The sequence below is a fragment of the Phyllostomus discolor genome, chromosome X, assembly GCF_004126475.2.
Source record: "Phyllostomus discolor isolate MPI-MPIP mPhyDis1 chromosome X, mPhyDis1.pri.v3, whole genome shotgun sequence".
NCBI lineage: Eukaryota > Metazoa > Chordata > Mammalia > Chiroptera > Phyllostomidae > Phyllostomus > Phyllostomus discolor.
The window spans coordinates 97,828,565-97,847,680 of NC_050198.1; the positions used below are offsets into that span (position 1 = coordinate 97,828,565).

Genomic DNA, 19,116 nt, shown 5'->3' on the forward strand with positions numbered 1-19,116 from the left:
TTTGTGCCTCTCTGAATCTCCTATTTTTAATCTATGAGGTAAGAGGGCCATGTGATAAATTAAAGAGGAACACAATTTAAGGAAGAAAGAATGGGGATGAAATCCCAGCTCTGCCACTTTGAAGCTATTTTACTTTAGACATGTTACCTACCTTGTCTGAACATAAAATTTACAATGGAAATAACAACATTATAATAGTATGAAGAATATTATAATGCCATGAAACATGGCTACTGGTATAAGGTAGAATGAGGATTAAATGCAATAACAGAATTTAAAACTGCTCTGGAAACTGTTAAGTGCTACTGGAATACGTCCGATGTCACTGTTCCCTGCACCATTTCTGGAAAAGCTATCAAGGAGTCAGTGTTACTAAGATGTTTTGAGCTCAGGGAAACAACATCCCATGTAAACTAGTAAGTACTACCATAGCTTATTTATTGCCTGGTAGTAGGTGGTTCTGGCTCAAGTTAGCCTGTGATGTGCTGAATATACTAAAGGAGATCAACCATTCCTACGAAAATTCTGGTGCAAAGAACCTATATGAAGGACCATGGACATGGACTACGGTGTGGGGATTGACTATGGAGGTGGGGGTGGGCTTCGTGGAACGGGCAAAGGGGGAAAATTGGAACAACTGTAATAGCATAAACAATAAAAGAATAAAAAAGAAGGAAAGAAAATTCTGCTGCAGGACACTTGCAGTCCCCCTAGTGGCCATATGGTAGAACTACAGTTCCATAAGCAAGTTAATTCAACCTGCAGAAAACAGAGCACTTGATTAAAGAGTAGGCTATTTCATAAAGCTACATCATCTAATTTAGCAAAGCCCTTATAAAAACGTTTTCATGTACTCCTTACTCCAAGAGTTGTTTACTTTGTCTTCTCCCTTGAGTCACTTAACCAACAGCCTGAAACCCCATTTATATACAACCTCAAAGCATGTTACCATGTCTAAAGGAAACCTTGAGAATAGACTAGTAATTCTTGATCTGACCACCAAACTGGGAATTTTCATTGGCTCTCAAGCCAAATTTAGACCCATTAATCCCCTTAATCTAATTAATTCCTCATATATTGCAGAGTTCTATAGTCAAAGACATCAAAACATTATTCCAGCAAGAGCAATGATGCAGCCAAAGGAAATGAGGAAGAAAGTAGTCACTAATTTGACCAGAGAGGCACTGTTTAAAAAGTAGAAATATATTTCAACTCCTTAATCAAATTCATTCATATTGTCTTTACCAGGCATCACCTTCCGGTATTTGAACTAGACATCAAGACCTATAATCTACTGCTTGAGTTTAATCATGACCCCCCACTAATCAAAAAAGGATAAAATGTAGTCACAGGTAATACTGCTAACCACATCAGCTGACTTTGATTCATTTCTTTTTTGAAGGTGTACATTTCAAAAACCCATATCATACAATCCAGCATCTCATCATACTGACAGAATGGTATTGTCTTTATGTTTTTTTTTAATATATAGTTGTAAGGTTGTTGAAGGCATTGACCTTATATTCTTCCTGAGTTGTGTCCCCTTTACCCTGGTCTCTTCCTAGCACACAGATAGGCATATACCAGGTGTTTACTGAAGAGTAGTAGATTGGTGGGTACATTTTTAAAAAATAACTTTATTAGGGTGATCTCTGAAGACAACTAGGTCCCAGTAGGGTGTTTTGTCCAGTGGCCTACAGTTCACTGACCACTATCAGGACACAATAGCTATAGCTGACTAGATATACCCTTAGCCTAGAGTGTTAATGAGGCAAGAGTTTAGTGCCTGTATAGGTGAATTTTATCTCTGATTTGTGGCTATAGAGTGAATTACAGAAAAGAAGCCCAAATTATATAAAAGCAAACGAAAAATTTCCTCATCTAGAAATACACACCAAAAAGGGTGGTGGCATTTACTTTATCCAAAGGACAACATATAAAAACAAAATTATGACTCCAGCTGTTTACATAAACCTAAGCATAAGTCAAATATAGCTAGTGATTTCTTTGGCCTAGTTTGCATTTCTTATCTCTTTGTGTCAGTTTTCTGTATAGAAATGACTAGTCCTCATCCCCTTGGTAATAGTTCCCAGTTCTTCCTAAAAATAAGACTGTTAACTGAATAAACTTTATTAGGTTTCTTTCATACTGTTCTCTAAAGACCTGAAAATTGTAGAGACACTATTCTATTCATTTAGGAAAGGGCTGTTATTACCAATTCCAATTCACAGCTAAAAAAATTGAGAACAGTGTCCCTAAGCAGCCTTCACACAGGACAAAACACAGTATGCTTTAACTTTCTACACAGCAGCAAATACCTTCTGCCTTTTAAGTCCTAGAGGTGTTCTGAACTCAGGTACCCTCAGCAAAGTTGCAGGATACAAGGTCAATATACAAAAATCAATTATATTTCTAAACACTGTCAGTGAACAATTACATTTCTAAAGTTGGCAGTGAACAATTTAAAAAGGATATACAAATAGTAACCATTAAAATATCATATCCCACCCACTATGATAGTTATAATTAAAAAGAGAGACAATAACAAGTATTGTCAGGAGGTGGAGAAATTGGACCCTTCATATATTGCTGGTGAGATTGTAAAATGGTACAGCTACTTTTGAAAACAGTTTTGAGAGTTCCTCAAAAGATTAAACAGAGTTATTATATGACCCAGAAACTCCACTCCAAAGCATGCACCCAAAGAATTGAAAACATGTTCAAAAAATTCCTATACCTAACTGTTCATAGTAGTATTATTTATAATACTTAAAATGTAGAAAAAAGTCAAATGTCTATCAACTGATGAATGGATAGATGAATTGTGGTACATCCATATAATGAAACATTATTTGGTTATTAAAAAGAATGAGGTACTGACATGTGCTTCAACATGGATGAACACTGAAAATATTATTCTCTGTGAAAGAAGCTAGTCACAAAAGGCCAATAATATATGATCCTATTTATATGAAATGTTAGAATAAGCAAATTCACAGAGACTGAAAGTAGGTTGGTGATTGATAATTGCTCAGAGTTGGGTGACGGGAGTTTGACTGCTAAGTGACTGAAATGTTGCAACATTGATTGGAGTGATGACTATACTCTGAATATTCTAAAATCATTGAACAGTACACTTTAAATTGCTGGATTATATATTTTGTGAATTATGTCTCATAAACCTGTCATTAAAAAAATAAAATTCAGGTACTGCATGATTTAAAATGTCAGCATTCTCAAGTAATCAGCACTTTAGAGCTATAAGCTTCTCCAGCTGAGCCACTCTCATTCCTGCTGTGGCTTACAAGTTGGCGACAGGAATTGGTGTGAGAGAGAATGGGTGACAGTACCCATGAGTGTGCAAGGAATTGTGCATAATTCAGTCTATCATCTCTATGCAGCAACCACTGAAAGTAGCCCTTACAGAGCAACAATCTAAAACATTATCTGTCAGGTGAGAAGCATCAAGAAAAAAACTGGAAGGGAAGCTTCAAGGAAAAAGCTGAAGGGCTGCTCTGCAAAGCTTTCCTCGCATGGTAAACAAATATTATAGAAAATGCAACTATTTCTATTTTTCAACTAACAAAGGGCTATTCACTATGCACTTTCTGGTGTGCTCAAATCTACATGAGTGCAAGTGAATAAATCAGAAGACACTGGGTCTTTTATTTGAAAAAAGTGTAATATAAATATGAGCTTTCATAGTTCTCTTCAGTATGATGAATGCTAATCAATACTGGTTAACTGTATATAACTTTGCAAACAATGAAAAAACTCATCTTTGTGGTTAGGATGAAGATAACTTACTCGGAATTCAACATCTCAGAACTTGATAGAATGCTGGCAAAGGAAGTCTGAGGTAGAATAATTTTCAATATTATTCTTTGTTTTCAAATGATTAATTTACATCTGTGTATAAGCCCAGCCAGACACTACTAGTAAGCACCCTCGTATGCACATTAGGTACTTCTTGTGAAAGTACTGTGGTGATCTGACCCAGACAGCGCTGTCTCAAAGGGGAGAGGGTCGAGTTCTTCACAGGCTTTGAGAAAAGGTTGCCAAAATGACCAGTAGACACCAAGAAATAAAATAAAGATCAAGAGAGAGACAGAGACAGTAGCCAGAAAAATACTTCAATAAATTGCCAAGTCCTCAAGCCATATAGTTCAGTTGTCTCAGCTATTGTTGAATCAGGTTCTAACCTCAAGATAAAAAAAGTCCAGCTATTCATTTTGCTATCCCCTCAAGTCATCTAGTCCTAAAAGAGAGAAATTGGGGTTGATCTGATTTGTTACTCTCCAGATTAAAAAAAAAATATTTTAAGAGCACTCCACAGGAGTACTGAGAAAAACATCCTGAAAAGTAGGAAGAAGAGTCTACATTTCAATGTCAAAAGCATGAAAGGAGTGGAAAGAAAGAAAATCAGGAACAGCCAGGCAGCACTTGAAGAAGTTGCAAACAAAGAGAAAATGGTGGCAGTAGAGGGTGGAGAGGGTGGAGAGAGGTTTCCTTCTCCCTCTCTTACCAACCTCGCAGAACTTGACTTTTGTTTGTTTTTTATTTTTCAGAATCATGACTTCAAGTTTGGGTATAAAATAGCTCCTTACTTGCTACACCAGCCAGCTTTAAGCTCCCTCTTGAGCAGAGTTATGAATGAAACTGGTAGTCTCGATAGCACCATGACAAAAAATAATAATAAAATTGTCCATGCCCCTAACTCCACCAAGAGTAGGTAGCCACATTAGACATATGAGTGAGGAGGCCAAGGAATTCTTTGTTTTAAATGCGTACATGTACAGCAGATGAGCAAATTACTACAGGTAAAAAAAAAAAAAAAAACACTTAAAGAAAATTAAATGTGCCAGCAAATTCAATCTATTAAATGCAATTGTACAGGTGAAAGAATGTAAGTCTGATGAGGTAAAATTTGCACTGGCAAGAAAGCACCACAAAGTGAGCCTGCAATTAGAAGGCTGTAAGGTTCTTTAAAAATCTGTATCACTGATTATGAGCCTTTGGTCGACCTGAGAGAGATACTTTGTAGACAAAGAGAAGCCTTCCATGGCTACACCTTGCACACATTTTTTTTAAAAAAACGGTACCAGCCAGTGTGGCTATTTGGTTCTCAGATTTTGATTATTGGTACCTAGACAGAACCCACCAGTGATTTGCTGACCACGGAAAAGGATTTTTTTTCCCAACATACTGATCCTCAAGGCCCATGGACACAGAGTCAGTCTATCTTGATCCCAAAGCAAAAATCTGCTTTACAGAACAGACAAACTGCTCTGTTAAAGGTAGTCATAAAAAGTTGCTTCACAACTGAGGAGGGGAAAGGAGATGGAAATGGGAATTAATAAAGTGACTTATTTCAAAATAACTAATATAGAAAGACAGTATTTGCCAATCTTAAAGCACCACCCAAATATTAGTTATTATGAAGAGCAGAACCAAATGTGATGAGAAAATTTAAATTTTCTTTTTGCAACTGGATAATTTATCTAAGCCACAATTCTAATTTCTTACTCCCCTGGGCCTTAACTATCAAGAATAAATATTTGTCATATTATTGTTCTGTTTGCCAGAATATAAAGGGCACTACTTTTGTTAAATGGGACAGTGGTCAATTAACAAAGTTGTAGTCTTGTTTGATCTCTGAAAGAAGACAGCTCCATAAAATATCACCAGGGTTGCACATAAGCCCCATCACTTTTTATGATTCCTTCTGTTCAAACCACATGGTAAATAAAAAAAATAAAGTCCACCTTGAGCCTCTCCTCTCTCCCCAGAAACATTGTAAATATATAAAAATATAATTATTCCACAAGTTACTAAGTTTTAAAAATTTCCACTTCTACAATTAACTAATGTATATGAACACACAAACACAAGTGGAGAAAGGGGAAAATCCAATACATATTATTGGAGACTTCTAGAATTTTGAGATTTTTAACTCAAAGTTGGCATGCAATGCAGAGAAGGTAGAAGCTCTGGGTTTGGCTTTTTGAAAATCCCTTACTTTTTACTAAATCGTGCCTCTATGAAGTGAGGGGAAGAAAGAAAAGTAAGAAAATATCTAACTTTAGATTTGGATTGGTTGTATTCTGATGAAGTTGGTATTTCAAAAAAACTGACTCAAGAATTTTCTATATTTTAGAAATCAATTTTTTTTGTCAATTCACAGGATAGGAACACCAGTTTTCCCTTTCACCAGACTGCCATAACCATTACAGCAATCAGAAACCAGGGAAGATTCAATAATCTTGTACTTTTGTTTGAATACTGAAAAGTTCTCATTAGTTAAGCTCATTAATTTAAGCAAGTCTTCCTAATAGAGAACTTCTTCTATTAAGACCTGGGATAAAATCACCTATCTTACTGCACAACTGATAGTAAGGAACATTTTGCTCTTGATAACCACTTCCTGAACATTTCAGGTTGTTTCTTGGAAGGTACCCACTCCTTAACAAATATGTGGAACCGTACATTTCCTCCCTGTTAACTGAGTTAGTTGGAGGGGACATGCAAAAGAGGGAAGGTTCCAGTGTCTGGGTTTAGCCTAATGGTAGGTCAAGAAGAATCTTTGATATCCCCTGCCCCAGAGAAGTTCACAGCAGAAGAGGGCTTCACTGACTAGCGACAGCCCTTCCAAAAGAATAATTAACCCTACCAAGTAAATCTGTTCTTAGAAAATGAAAAAGACCTTTTATCTGACAGTATAACCACTTCGCAAAAAACGCTATAAATGAACCCTTTAAAAACCCTGTAAATCAAACTTTAAAACCCTAATAGAATGTAAAGCTTGGTAAGAAGATGTTTTTTCAATAGCCCAGAAAATGTTTTAGGAAATTTTATCCTCCGCTCTCTTTTCTAACACCATGCTATCAACTTTCCAAGAACAGAAGCATCAGTGAAAGGAGGTAAATTGTTTGATTTAAGTTGCCAAAGATGCTAACACTAACAATGAAATTTGAAAAGCCACAGATAAAAATAACACAGATATAGTCAACAACAGCTATATGCAGAACAATACACAAGTCAATGGGGACATCAGCACCCAGCAAACTTGAGGAGTTAGTTCCACAGTCAATATAGTCCCTCCCTCACAGAGATAAACTAATATATCAGTTTGTTGGGAAAAAAATCATCAACATGATCTGCAAAAAAATGAAAAACTGTGGTAAGGAAGGTTTTTAATAAGCAAGATGAAACTGACTGCCTCTTTTCTCATTTTCTAATTAAAAGTTTTGGACAAGGTTGTAGCTCATATGCCTCTAACAGTTCTTATTCAATTTGTTAAAGGTAACAGCTCATGTTTGAAAATGTTCTTGTAATAAAGGAGTGTATTGAAAAGCCTTACTCCTTCCTCCCAAAATCAGATTTCTGAGCACTCTGGAATTTCAGGAAATCCTTTAAAACTTTTTCCAACACTTTTATAAATCAGACTCGCCTGGTTAAAGTCTTTACTTAAAAAAGTTCTCTTTGTAGATCTGATGCAAACCTGAAGTAGAGGACTGAGGATCTGTTATAATCCACAGAGAAAAATAAACTATTTACAAGAAGAAAAAAAAAAGACAAGCAACTACTTCCAACATAGTTAAACTGTGAGGGTAAATTCTGCCCAGTGTTCACTAAGAAAATTGTCCTTAATTTGTGCCTGGTTGGATTCTCTGTGCTGACCTCCAATCCCTGGGCAAGACCTCAATTGTTGCCAGGGAAGGAATTTCACCGCTTCTTCACACAGCGGGCCCTTAGAACTCAGAGACCACCTTGTTCGTCTAATCCCACACTCCATTTTATCTTTTTGAAGGAGGCGGGCTCAGAAAACCTTGGGCCAGTCTTTTTGCCTCTAACCTGCCAAGACTGGTCACAGGCTGGAGGGCAAACTTTAACAGACTCTAAGAGAAACTGCTCATATTTTTTTCCATATTCACAGATTTGGGGAGTTGAGGAGAAAAATTAATGGAGGGATTAAGGGCTTTATTTCCGACAGTGGCCCTTGCAATTGGATTTAAGTTTGGAGACCTGGGGAGTCAGGCAGGATTTTAGGAGGCCGGGAGTGGAGAATTGTCAAGGAATTTGGAAGGGTACGAACCAGCACCCAGGGTCTTAGCAGCAGTTATTGGGACGCAGACTGAGGGTTCGGAGCACTACGGTGAAATCTTAGGCAGGCCTGGAGTCCAGGTAAACCTCCCGATTTAGGGCAGCTCTTTCTATGGAACCCCATTGGGCTCTCCCAGCGGCAGAGTGTTCACCCGGACAGAAGATATACCCCAGAACACAGACTAACTCAAGGCTGAAAGACATTTCTAAACGGGGAAACTTACCGCATGTCCCCGTAAGATCCAGAGTAGCTCTCCATCCAGGGGCTCATCTCGCTTTTGACACAATTGGGACTTGAATACGGCACTCTACTCACCATGCCGCCAGGATACCACACATCAGATGGGGGGAAGTCGCCTTCCTGACCAGCCAGCCCTTGAGGTGGCCGAGTGTAGCCATAGGGGGCTACAGCCCCGGCCTCCCCTGTGCTGCCGCCACCAGCACTGCCACAGGACCCATACAGCTGGCTTTCTTCACCCGCGAAGAGAGTGTGCCAGGAAGAGGAGGCAGCTGAGGGTGAGCCTGAGCTGGGTCCCGCTGCACCCCCACCGTGCAGGCTCGCCAGGTCCCCATAGCGGCATTGCGCCGCTGCAGCTGCCCAGGCACTGCCATAGTCCAGTGAGTTCTCTAGCTTGATGCGGGCTTGAGGATGGTGAGGCGGCGGAGGGGGTGGCGGCCCGGCCAGGGCTAGTGAAAAGTTATAGTAGTCGCGACTCTGATAAGCCGCTGCCTCTTCCAGTGCTCCAGACTTGTAGAGAGACAGGGCGGATGGCAGCTCAAGTGTTCCGGAGACTCCTGTTTCAGCGCTGCTAGAGCAGCCCAGGCTCTCGCCTTCCAGCCCTTTTGGGTAACCTGCCTTGAATGGGGAATACTCAGAAGTCTCTTCAGTGACCTTGCCTGGGCCGTCATCCAGCAGAGAACCTTTGCATTCAGCCAGCTGGGCACAAGGAGTAGGACGCACAGAAGGTGGACCTCCCAGGAGCGGAGCATACATGCAATCCCCTCTAAGCTGTTCCCCAGGACTCAGATGCTCCAAAGCCTCAACACCCAAGCCCATAGATACCGACACTGCCTTACACAACTCCTTGGCGCTGTCCGAGATGGCAGAACTGCCCCCTAGGTAATTGTCCTTGGAGGACGTTGGAGCCCCAGGGGCCTCCCTCGCTCTCCCACTGCTGCTGGCTTCAGATACTACCTCCTGCTGCTGTTGCTGCTGCTGCTGCTGCTGAAGCAGTTGCATGGTGCCGGCCTCGCTCAGGATGTCTTTAAGATCGGCGGAGCAGCTGCTTAAGCCCGGGAAAGTGGGGCCCAGCAGGGACAACGTGGATGGGGCAGCTGAGTCATCTTCGTCCGTAGGTGCTGGCGGCTGCTGCTGCAGCCCCTTGCCGGCAGCTGAAGGGACTCTGGGCTCTGAGATGCAGCCACTCTCCGGGTGGCCCTCGGGAACTGACTGCTGTTGTGAAGGCTGCTGTTCATTCTCCAGGGCCAGGTAGCCTGTGGGGCCTCTGCTCTGGGCTTGGGGAGATCCATCCTCACCCTGCTGCTGCTGCCGGGCACTGGTCTCCTGTTGCTGCTGTAAATGGGTGCCAGGAGGTGCTGCGCTCGCGGCCTCCGGGTGCCGGGGTCCCGGGGTCTGGACCACTTCTCGCACACTCTGGAACAGGTTCTGGAAAGCTCCTCGATAGGTTTTGGACGGCGGTCGTGGGTAGAGCCTCCCCAGCCCTAACTGCACCTCCATCCTTGAGCTTGGTTGAATCTTCCACCTAATTCCTTTATCCTGTTTCTCCTTCTCTTGCTGAGAAGAGTTCAACAGGCTGTGATGCGGTAGTCACTGCAGCTAGCTACCCACCTGCGGGAAGCTCCTGGGAAAGAAACTTGCAGGAATAACCACACGAAATTTCTCTGACAGCCTCAAAGTCTTGTGCAGAGGAAAACACACGCGTTGGACAAAATCAGCCCTGCTAGGCTCTCAGTCTGTTCAATACTTGCAATAGATTCAATAGATGCTCAGATCTTGAAAGAAAAAATAAAAAAACAACAACAACTCTCCGTCTTCCAGATTGTGTCCACTGAAGCAGGTGCAAATGGAATCTGGTTATTGTTTTTCTCCCTCCTTCCCCTCAGTTTTGTCCGGGTTTGAATGGGGTTTTTCTGTTTGTTTTTGTTTTGGACTACTGAAGACCTGATTGCCTTTTCATCCTTTGATCTTTGGTCCCGAAAAATGGCTAGAGGGCGGGGGCATGCAGGGCGAGGTGGAGAAGGAGTGAGGGGAACCTAGGGGCTCACCCCGCGTGTCGCCTAACCAGGCAGGTCCTGGCTGTACAGCTGAAGCGTCTCCGAGATCGCCTAGCTTCACCAGAGCAGTCTTCGCAACGCAGAGCTAGCTTGTCTGCTGGCAGCCAAAGGGAGTTACCTCTCTGCAAACTCGGGCTGGCCGCTCTGGGCCGACTAGAGTGGAGGGGAAGTGCGTGTCTTGGGGGGGGGGGGGTAGAGGGGAGCGGGAGGAGGCAGCAGCAGGAGAGGAGCCCCAGGAAGGGGCAATGGGGTGGAGGGGAGGAAGACAAAAGCAGCCGTCAGTCCTACCGGGTACTTTCCTCTCTTCCTCTGAGTCTCTAGCAGCTTTCAAAAACTTCACCGAAGAGAAAAGCGTAGCTCCGGGGCGGCGGCTTCGAAGCCGCTGCGCTGCAAGAGGCGTTGGCAGCCGCCACAGCCCGGCTAGAGCTGACACGGGCGTCCCTTCGGCTTCTGTCCCGCACTGGAGCGGCTAGCCTGGTCACTTTCCCTCCGCTGCCTCCTCTGCCTCCAGGTTTGCTCGGGACCCTTAGCCTCTCCCAGCACGTTGGCTCCCTGAGATCTCAGAGGGTGAGCTGGGAAGTAGAGAGCAAATGCAACAGTTTGCGAGTCCGGTCCCGCCCCCGCCGGGCCGGCCTCCTTGCCTTCCCACCTCCTTTCTCCCTCCCCTCCCCTTTCCTTTTTTCCCCTCCCCTCTCCTCCCCACCCTTCCCTTCCCTCAGCTCCCCTCCCCTCCCCACCCCGCGCACTAATGCCGAGTGGCTTTGGAGAAACAAGTGCTGCTGCAGCGTGGGTGAAAGCAGAAGAGGATCGCTCTAGCCCAGGAAGACCCTAGCTGCCTGGTATCTCCTGCTTTCCTGGACCTGGTTTTTAGGCGCCAGGGCTGAAGCTTTAACCCAGGGCTTTATTTGAGGACAGGGCTAGCGCAGCTCCCAGAGGCCAGCACTTGCAGATTTGGTTCCGAAGTCCAATCTCAAAACAGACACTGTGGGTGTGTGGGAGGAGCAATAGGAGTATCATCCCCTTAGGCTAGGGACTATATTCACCGCAGACTGAGAAGTGCGGACTGGAGGGTCTTCTACAAACGGAAGACAGGCTATTGCCAAGTCAGCAGATACTTGTTGATATCTTTCAGATTCCTCCCCAGGCGTTGATTGGGCTTCGTGGCATGGTACCAGTTGCTCTATGAACCCTCACCCTGGGAACCAGTAATCATCTCTGCCTCATTTCTTCCCCCTTTCCTGTCTGGAAATGCCTCCAACCTCACACACTTCTCACCTATCCAAATGTTCAAAGGCAAAAGTCACCCAGGCAAGCAGGCAAACAAAAACACCAAACACTCATGTCATGTGCACAGGAACCTCAATTTTGTCCAAGGTGTTGCAGACGTTTGTTACATACAGGCAATTTCTTTTCTAAATTGCTTTTGTATATTTGTAAGTTTGCAAGCTGCACTATTCAAAGACTGGGACCTGCACAGGACTGCTTTTCTTCCTCTTGGTGGACAGCCAGTAGTGGAGGGTGACATGGGATACCGCAGTTGCTCTTCTGTGGAGGAGGTCTCATAGTCCCTGTGGAAAGATGGAGAGGCAGGTGGAAATGAAGTAGTGGAGGCAATGGAAGGGTAGACCTATAGGGAAGGAGGTTTCCTTTGTGTTGACAGGGGCCCTGTGCCTCCCTAGTTTTTAAATTCCTTAGACTTTTACATCTGGCTGGGTCTATCTGTCCCAGGCTTGTGCAGATTTTAATCTAATCCTCTTCTACTTTTTACAAGCATCTACAATGTCTTTATGTTGTTCACAACCAAACATCATAAGCATTTATTTACCCTGACCAAAGGAGGTAGCTTAATCCTAAAGGCAGAGAAATGGTATAATCAGTTATATTTTCCAATGAAGACATTGAAGCAAGGACACAATTTGTTCTATCTTCCACATTAGTGGAACCTTAACTAGTCTTCCATCTCATTGCTATTTTAGCTAGACTTATCAATGTCAAGGGCACTTGGAACAGCGCTATAAATGAACTTTACAGAACCCAAAGGCCTGAGGAGGTAAAAAATTATGCCCTAGGATTTTAATGGCCCCAGCTTTACTTGGATGTATCCCAAATACATTCTCCTTTCTTGCTGAGGAATCTCACAAATCAGTCCTTATGGTAAAGGAGCAGCCCATTCATAGAAATGTCTAATTGTAACAAAACTAATTCTCAATTTCCTAATGTAATGGGAAACAGGAATATGTAATTTAAATGCAGATATTTTGAAAACCTATTTGAATAGGTGGAAACTCTAGTTCCACCAAACCTTTTTTTTTAAGAGAGAGAGAAAACCATAGATTTGTTGTTCCACTTATTTATGCATTCATTGGTTGATTCTTGTATGTATCCTCACAGCTGATGGAACTCTCAGCCTTGGCGTATGGGGAAAGCACTCTAACCAACTGAACTGCCAGGGCCCACAGAAGCTTTTAACTAAGGTTGCTCAGAAGTAATTGAGTCAGCTGGGCTGGCAGGAAAGTAGAATGGAAATAGCACAGGTCTCGGAGCCAGGAGAACTGCTTGCCTACAAACTGAATATAATCTGCCTTTCCCTCAGCTTCAGTTTCCTGCTCTGTAAAATGGGGAGAAGGGGAGGTAGAGGCTGTGTCGCATGGATTTTCTAACACTTAAATATTTAGAATGCTGTGACTGACTTAAGTTTTCTTTTTTTTAAAGATTTTATTTATTTATTTTTAGAGAGGGAAGGGGGGAGAGAGAGAGAGAGAGAGAGAGAGAGAGAGAGAGAGAGAGAGAGAGAGAAACATCAATGTGCAGTTGCTGGGGGTCATGGCCTGCAACCCAGGCATCTACCCTGACTGGGAATCGAACCTGGGACACTTTGGTTCGTAGCCTGCACTCAATCCACTGAGCTACACCAGCCAGGAGTTTTCTTATTTATACCCAGTAAAGGGTGGCTATGGAAGGGGTTGCTAACAGTAGGAAATGACCAATGGGCAGTTGTGAGAAGGGTAGTTATAAGCAAAGTAGCCTGAAAAAAAAATAAAATGAGAAATAATTCTCTGAATGATTTCCTGTTGAATAAATGACAGCCAAACAGACATTTAAATCCAACTCTGAATTACTTCAAAATTCATGTTGCTTCTACAGCATAAAAATTGTTTTCCCAGTTTTCTCATCAGAAAATAGTGACCAATGATATATATTCTCAAAAGTCTGATGTGATAATTAAAGGAGATCACATATATGGAACAACTTTGTAAACAAGAAAACATACAAATCTAAAGGGTCACTTTGTTATATCTTATTTTTAAAGGTGATATTATAAACATTTTGATCATGGACAGGAAAGGCTAAGTACTGTGAACATAATAGGTGCATATAGTACTTGATTTTGAATTTAGAACTCTTATCTCCCATCTTAAATCTCATTTTCCTGCCCTTCTTTTAAAAATCAAGAGGCCCTGTTGAATAATATTATGTAAATTATGTACTTGTACCTTCCATCTTCTTCTCTTTCTTCTTTTCCTTCCTCTTCTTTGCATTTATTTTTAGTGAGTCAGTAACCAGTGATGGAGACTTTGCTAATGGAATTTTCCCTAGTTCCTTGGTCTGCAAAGCCAGAATTATCTGACCTTTGGAATATGGTAGATATTCTCCAAATCCTGTGGGTTTTACTTCCTGTATGTCTCACAGATTTGCCCACTTCCCTACATTTTTGCCACTGCCAACCTAGTTCGAGACACTGGTCTTTCTCACCTGGACCACTGTAAATGGTTTCTCTTCCACTCTTACTTTCCTAGAGTGAACTCTGTATTGAGCAGACAGAGGGACTTTTAAAAACCAAGGCTTATTTTTTTTAGAGCAGTTTAAGGTTTACAACAAAACTGAGGGGAAGACACAAAGATTTCCCATATACCTCCTGCCCCCACACATGCATAGCTTTCTCCATTATCAACAACTACCACTAGAGCAGTGCATTTGTAATGATTGCTGAACCTATGATACCTCAAAATACCCAAAGTCTACTGTTTACATTAGTGATTCTCTTGGTAATATATATCCTATGAGTTTGTACAGATGTATATGATGTGTATCCATTGTTATGGTATCATACAAAGTATTTCTACTTCCCTAAAAGCCTTTGCCTGTGCTCTGCATATCTATCCCCACACTACTCTTCTCACTTTCTCCATAGTTTTGACATTTCCCAGAATGTCATATAATCGGAATCACACACTTTCAGAGTGGCTTTTCTCATTACTAATTTACATTTAAGTTTCTTCCATGTTTTTTTATCCCTTGATAGCTCATTTTTAAAGTACTGAATAATACTTCATTTTTTTGGATGTACTACAACTTATTTATCTATTCATCTACTGCTGGACAGCTTGGTTGCTTCCAAGTTTGGGCAATTATGAACAAAGTTGCTATAAACATTGTGCTCAGGTTTTTGCATGGACATAAGTTTTCAGCTCCTTTGGGTTGAAATACAAAGAAGCATAATTGCTGTACTGCTTAGTAAGAGTATGTTTAATTTTTTAGAGACCACCAAACTGTCTTCCAAAGTGACTGTACCATTTTGCTCTCCCACCAGCAATGAATGAGAGTTCCTGGTAGTCTACATCTTCACCAGCATTTGGTGGTGTCAGTGCTTCAGATTCTGGCCATTCTGGTAGTAGTATATCATTTTTTTTTAATTTGCATTTCCCTGATGGCATATGATGTGAAACATCTTTTCATATACTTATTTACCATCTGAGTATCTTCTTTGCTGAAGTGTCTATTCTGGTCTTTGGCCCATTTTTTAATCAAGTCGTTTGTTTTCTTATTGTTGAATTTCAAGAGTTCTTTGAATATTTTGGATAACAATCATTTATTTATGCGTCTTCTGCAAATATTTTCTGCCAGTCTGTGGCCTGTATTCTCATTCTCTTGGCATTGATTGTCTTTTGCAGAACAGAAGTTTTTAATTTTAATGAAGTTTAGTTTATTAATTATTTCTTTCATGGATCATGCCTTTGGTGTTGTATCTAAAAAGTCATCACCACATCCAAGGTCATCTAGGTTTTCTCCTATGCTGCTTTCTTGGAGTTTTATAGTTTTGCATTTTGAATTTAGGTCTGTGACCTTTGTTGAGTTAATTTTTGTGATGAGTGTAAGGTCAGTGTCTAGATTCTTTATTTTATTTTTATTTTTATTTTTGCATGTGGATGTCCAGTTGTTTCAGAACAATTTGTTGAAAAGACTGTCTGCTACATTGTACTGCCTTTGCTTATTTGTAAGCAATCACATGACTATATTCATGTAGGTCTATTTCTGGGCTTTCTATTACAGAGGTATTTTTTAAGAGCAACCTTATTAAGGCACTTGAGGTACAATAAGCTGCACATATTTAAATTTGAACAGATTTATAACTTTTGACATATGCATACACTCATAAAACCATTATCCAATAAAGGATGAAAATATTCCTCACCCAAAATTATCTTTATTGCTCCTTTTTACTTCCCCTCTCCACACTCCCTTTCTGGCAATCAATGATCTGCTTTTTGTCACTGTAGATTAATTTTCATTTTCCAAAATTTTATATCAGTGGAATCATCACCATTTTTTTTTTGGTCTGGCATCATTTACTCATCATAATGCCCTTGATATTTATCCAAGCTCTTGTGTGTATCAGTACTTTGTCTTTTAATGGTAAGCAGTTTTCTGTTGTGTGAATGTACTACAGTTTGCCTACCCATTTGTTTGTTGATGGCATTCAGGTTCTTTAAAATTTGGGGTTATTATAAATAAAGCTGCTATGAACATTTATAAATACATCTTAGTATAGGCATATGCTTTCATTTCTCTTCATTCTATATTTAGTAGTAGAATGGGTGTGTAACAAAGTAAGTGTGTATTTACTTTTTTAAGTAATTGCAAATTGCCCTCCAAAGTGATTACTATTTTGCCTCCCCACCAGCAGGTTTTATACATCCTCACCAATACTTTGTATGGTCAGCTTTTTATTTATTTTTTTATTTTTAATTAATTTATTAAGGTGATGTTGGTTCATAAAACCAAATGGGTTTCTAGTGTACAATTCAACAAAACATCTGCATACTGCATTGTACACTTACCACCCAAAGTCAAGTCTCTTTCCATTACCTTTTATTCCCACTTTGCCTCTTTCACCATCACCCACCCCCCTTTCCCTCTGGTAATCACCATGCTCTTGTCTGTGTCTGTGAGGCTTTTTTGCTTAATCCCTTCACCTTTTTCACCCAGGCCCCTAACTTCCTTCCCTTCTTGCAGCTATCAGTTTGTACTAGGTGTGTATGTTTTTGTTTCTATTTTGTTTGGCAGTTTATTTTGTTCACTAGATTCCACATATAAGTGAAATTGTATGGTACTTATCTTTCTCTGACTGTCTTATTTCACTTAGCATAATACTCTCCAGGTCCATTCATGCTGTAGCAAAAGGTATGATTTCCTTTTTCTTTTACAGCCATGTAGTATTCCATTATGTAAATGTACCACAGTTTTATATCCACTCATCTACTGATGAGCACTTGGGCTGCTTCCATGTCTTGGATATTTTAAGTAACACTGCAATGAATGTAGAGGTGCATATATATTCTTTCAAATTAGTGCTTTGTATTTCTTTGGGTATATTCCCAGAAGTGGGATCCCTGGTTTATAATACAGTTCCATTTTTTGTTTTTTGAGGAAATTCCATACTGCTTTCCACACTGGCTGCACCAATCTGCACTCCCACCAACAGTGCACTAGGGTTCCCTTTTCTCCTCCTTACCAGCACTTGCTCTTTGCTGATTTATATATATATATATAAATAAATTTAATATAAATAAATAAATAAATAAATATATAAATAAATTTATAATAATATAAATTTATTATATATAATATATATAAATATATAAATAAATTTATATATATTATATATTATTTATATATATATTTATTTATTTATTTATTTATTTATTTTTAGGGAGAAGAAGGGAGGGAAAAGAGGGGGAGAGAAACATCAATATGTGGTTACCTCTCACATGCCCCCCACTGGGGACTTGGCTTGCAACCCAGGCATGTGCCCTGACTGGGAATCAAACCAGTGACCCTTTGGTTAACAGGCCAGCACTCAATCCACTGAGCCACACCAGCCAGGGCTGTTTGTTGATTTAATGATGATAGCCATTCTGACAGGTGTGAGATATCTCATCTGATTTCAATTTGCATTTTCTGGTTAGTTTAATTTACCATTCCAATTTGATGTGTAGGCACGTCTCATTATATTTGCATTTATTTAATGAATAATGATATGGAGCATTTTTTCTTTTTTTTATTGCTCAAGTACAGTTGTCTCCATTTCCCCCCAATCTTCCCTGCTCCACTCATCCCCACCTCCCACCCTCATTCCTAACCCCTTTTGACTTTGTCCATTTGTCCTTTATACATGTTCCTTGATGGCATTTTTCATGTGATTATTAGTCATTGGTATATTTTCTTTGACAAACTCTTTGCTCAAAAATTTTACCTATATTTTTAAGCAAGCTGATTGTATTTAATAGGGAGTTTTTAATTATTTGTATAGTTTGTATACATGTCTATTATCAGAAATATGATGCACCAATATTTCTCACAGTTTATAGTTTGGCTTCATTATCTTAATGGTATCTTTTTAAGAGCAGAAAAATTTTAATCCTGACCAAAACCCAATTTATCAATTTGTTTGTTTATGGATTGTGTCAGATATAAAAAAATAATCTTTTTCTAACCCCAAATCACATGTAATTTATAAACCTGTGTTTTTTTCTTAAAGTTGTGTAGTTTCAGTTTTACATTTAGGTCTGTGATGCATTTTGAGTTATTTTTTTATAATTTCTTTTTTTAAAGATTCTATTTGTTTATTTTTTAGAGAGGGAAGGGAGGAAGAGAGAGAGAGAAACATCAATGTGCAGTTGCTGGGGGTCATGGCCTGCAACCCAGGCATGTACCCTGACTGGGAATAGAACCTGTGATACTTTTGTTCGCAGCCTGCACTCAATCCACTGAGCTACGCCAGCCAGGGTGTGCATTTTGAGTTAATTTTTATATATAGATATCTACTACTTTTGTATATAGATGTCCTAATGTTTCAACACCATTTGTTGAAGAGACTATCCTTTCTCCTCTCACTTGCCTTTAGGCCTTTGTTAATAATCAATTGTCAATATATGTTTGTGTACCATGCTCTTTTTAAAAGTTGAGTTTGTTCATGTCATTCCACTAAAGTTCTGTTTCTGGCTTCCTATTGCTCTTACTATAAATGTCCACATCTTTAATCAGACACTACATGATCTGGCATCTCTCTGCTTCTCTGATTTTATCTCATACCACTTTCTTCCTGCTTTCTGAGCTCTGCTCAGACTCACAATGGCCTTTATTCAGAGTTCCTCAAATGCCAGGTACTCCTTTCTTCTTTCTTTTGCATATGCTGTTTCCTGTACCTTAAACATTGGTTCATCCATCTGTTTGATAATTTAGTTAATGTCTACACATACAGCACTTCCACAAATAATTTTAGAACCTCCAAGGCTAGCTAAAGTTCTCCCCACGCCCACCCTTTATATATTTTAACAGTACCCAGTACTTTTTCTTTGGAGGACTTCTCACAAATATAATTAATATTAATTGTTTATTTAGTTGTTTAATATCTGTTGTCCTCACTAGACTGTAAGA

The 19,116-nt window shown here is 40.3% G+C and overlaps 1 protein-coding gene across 1 annotated transcript in view; it reads right to left on the reverse strand.

Annotated features, from left to right (window-relative positions):
- Positions 1-11,021, reverse strand: part of AR (androgen receptor) — a 204,294-nt gene extending 193,273 nt beyond the window's left edge. Inside the window, exon 1 of the mRNA XM_028523173.2 lies at positions 8,328-11,021. Coding sequence (XP_028378974.1) covers positions 8,328-9,841 — 1,514 coding nt within the window. The 5' untranslated portion in view covers positions 9,842-11,021. The remainder of the gene's footprint in view (positions 1-8,327) is intronic.
- Between the last annotated feature and the right edge of the window lie 8,095 nt (positions 11,022-19,116).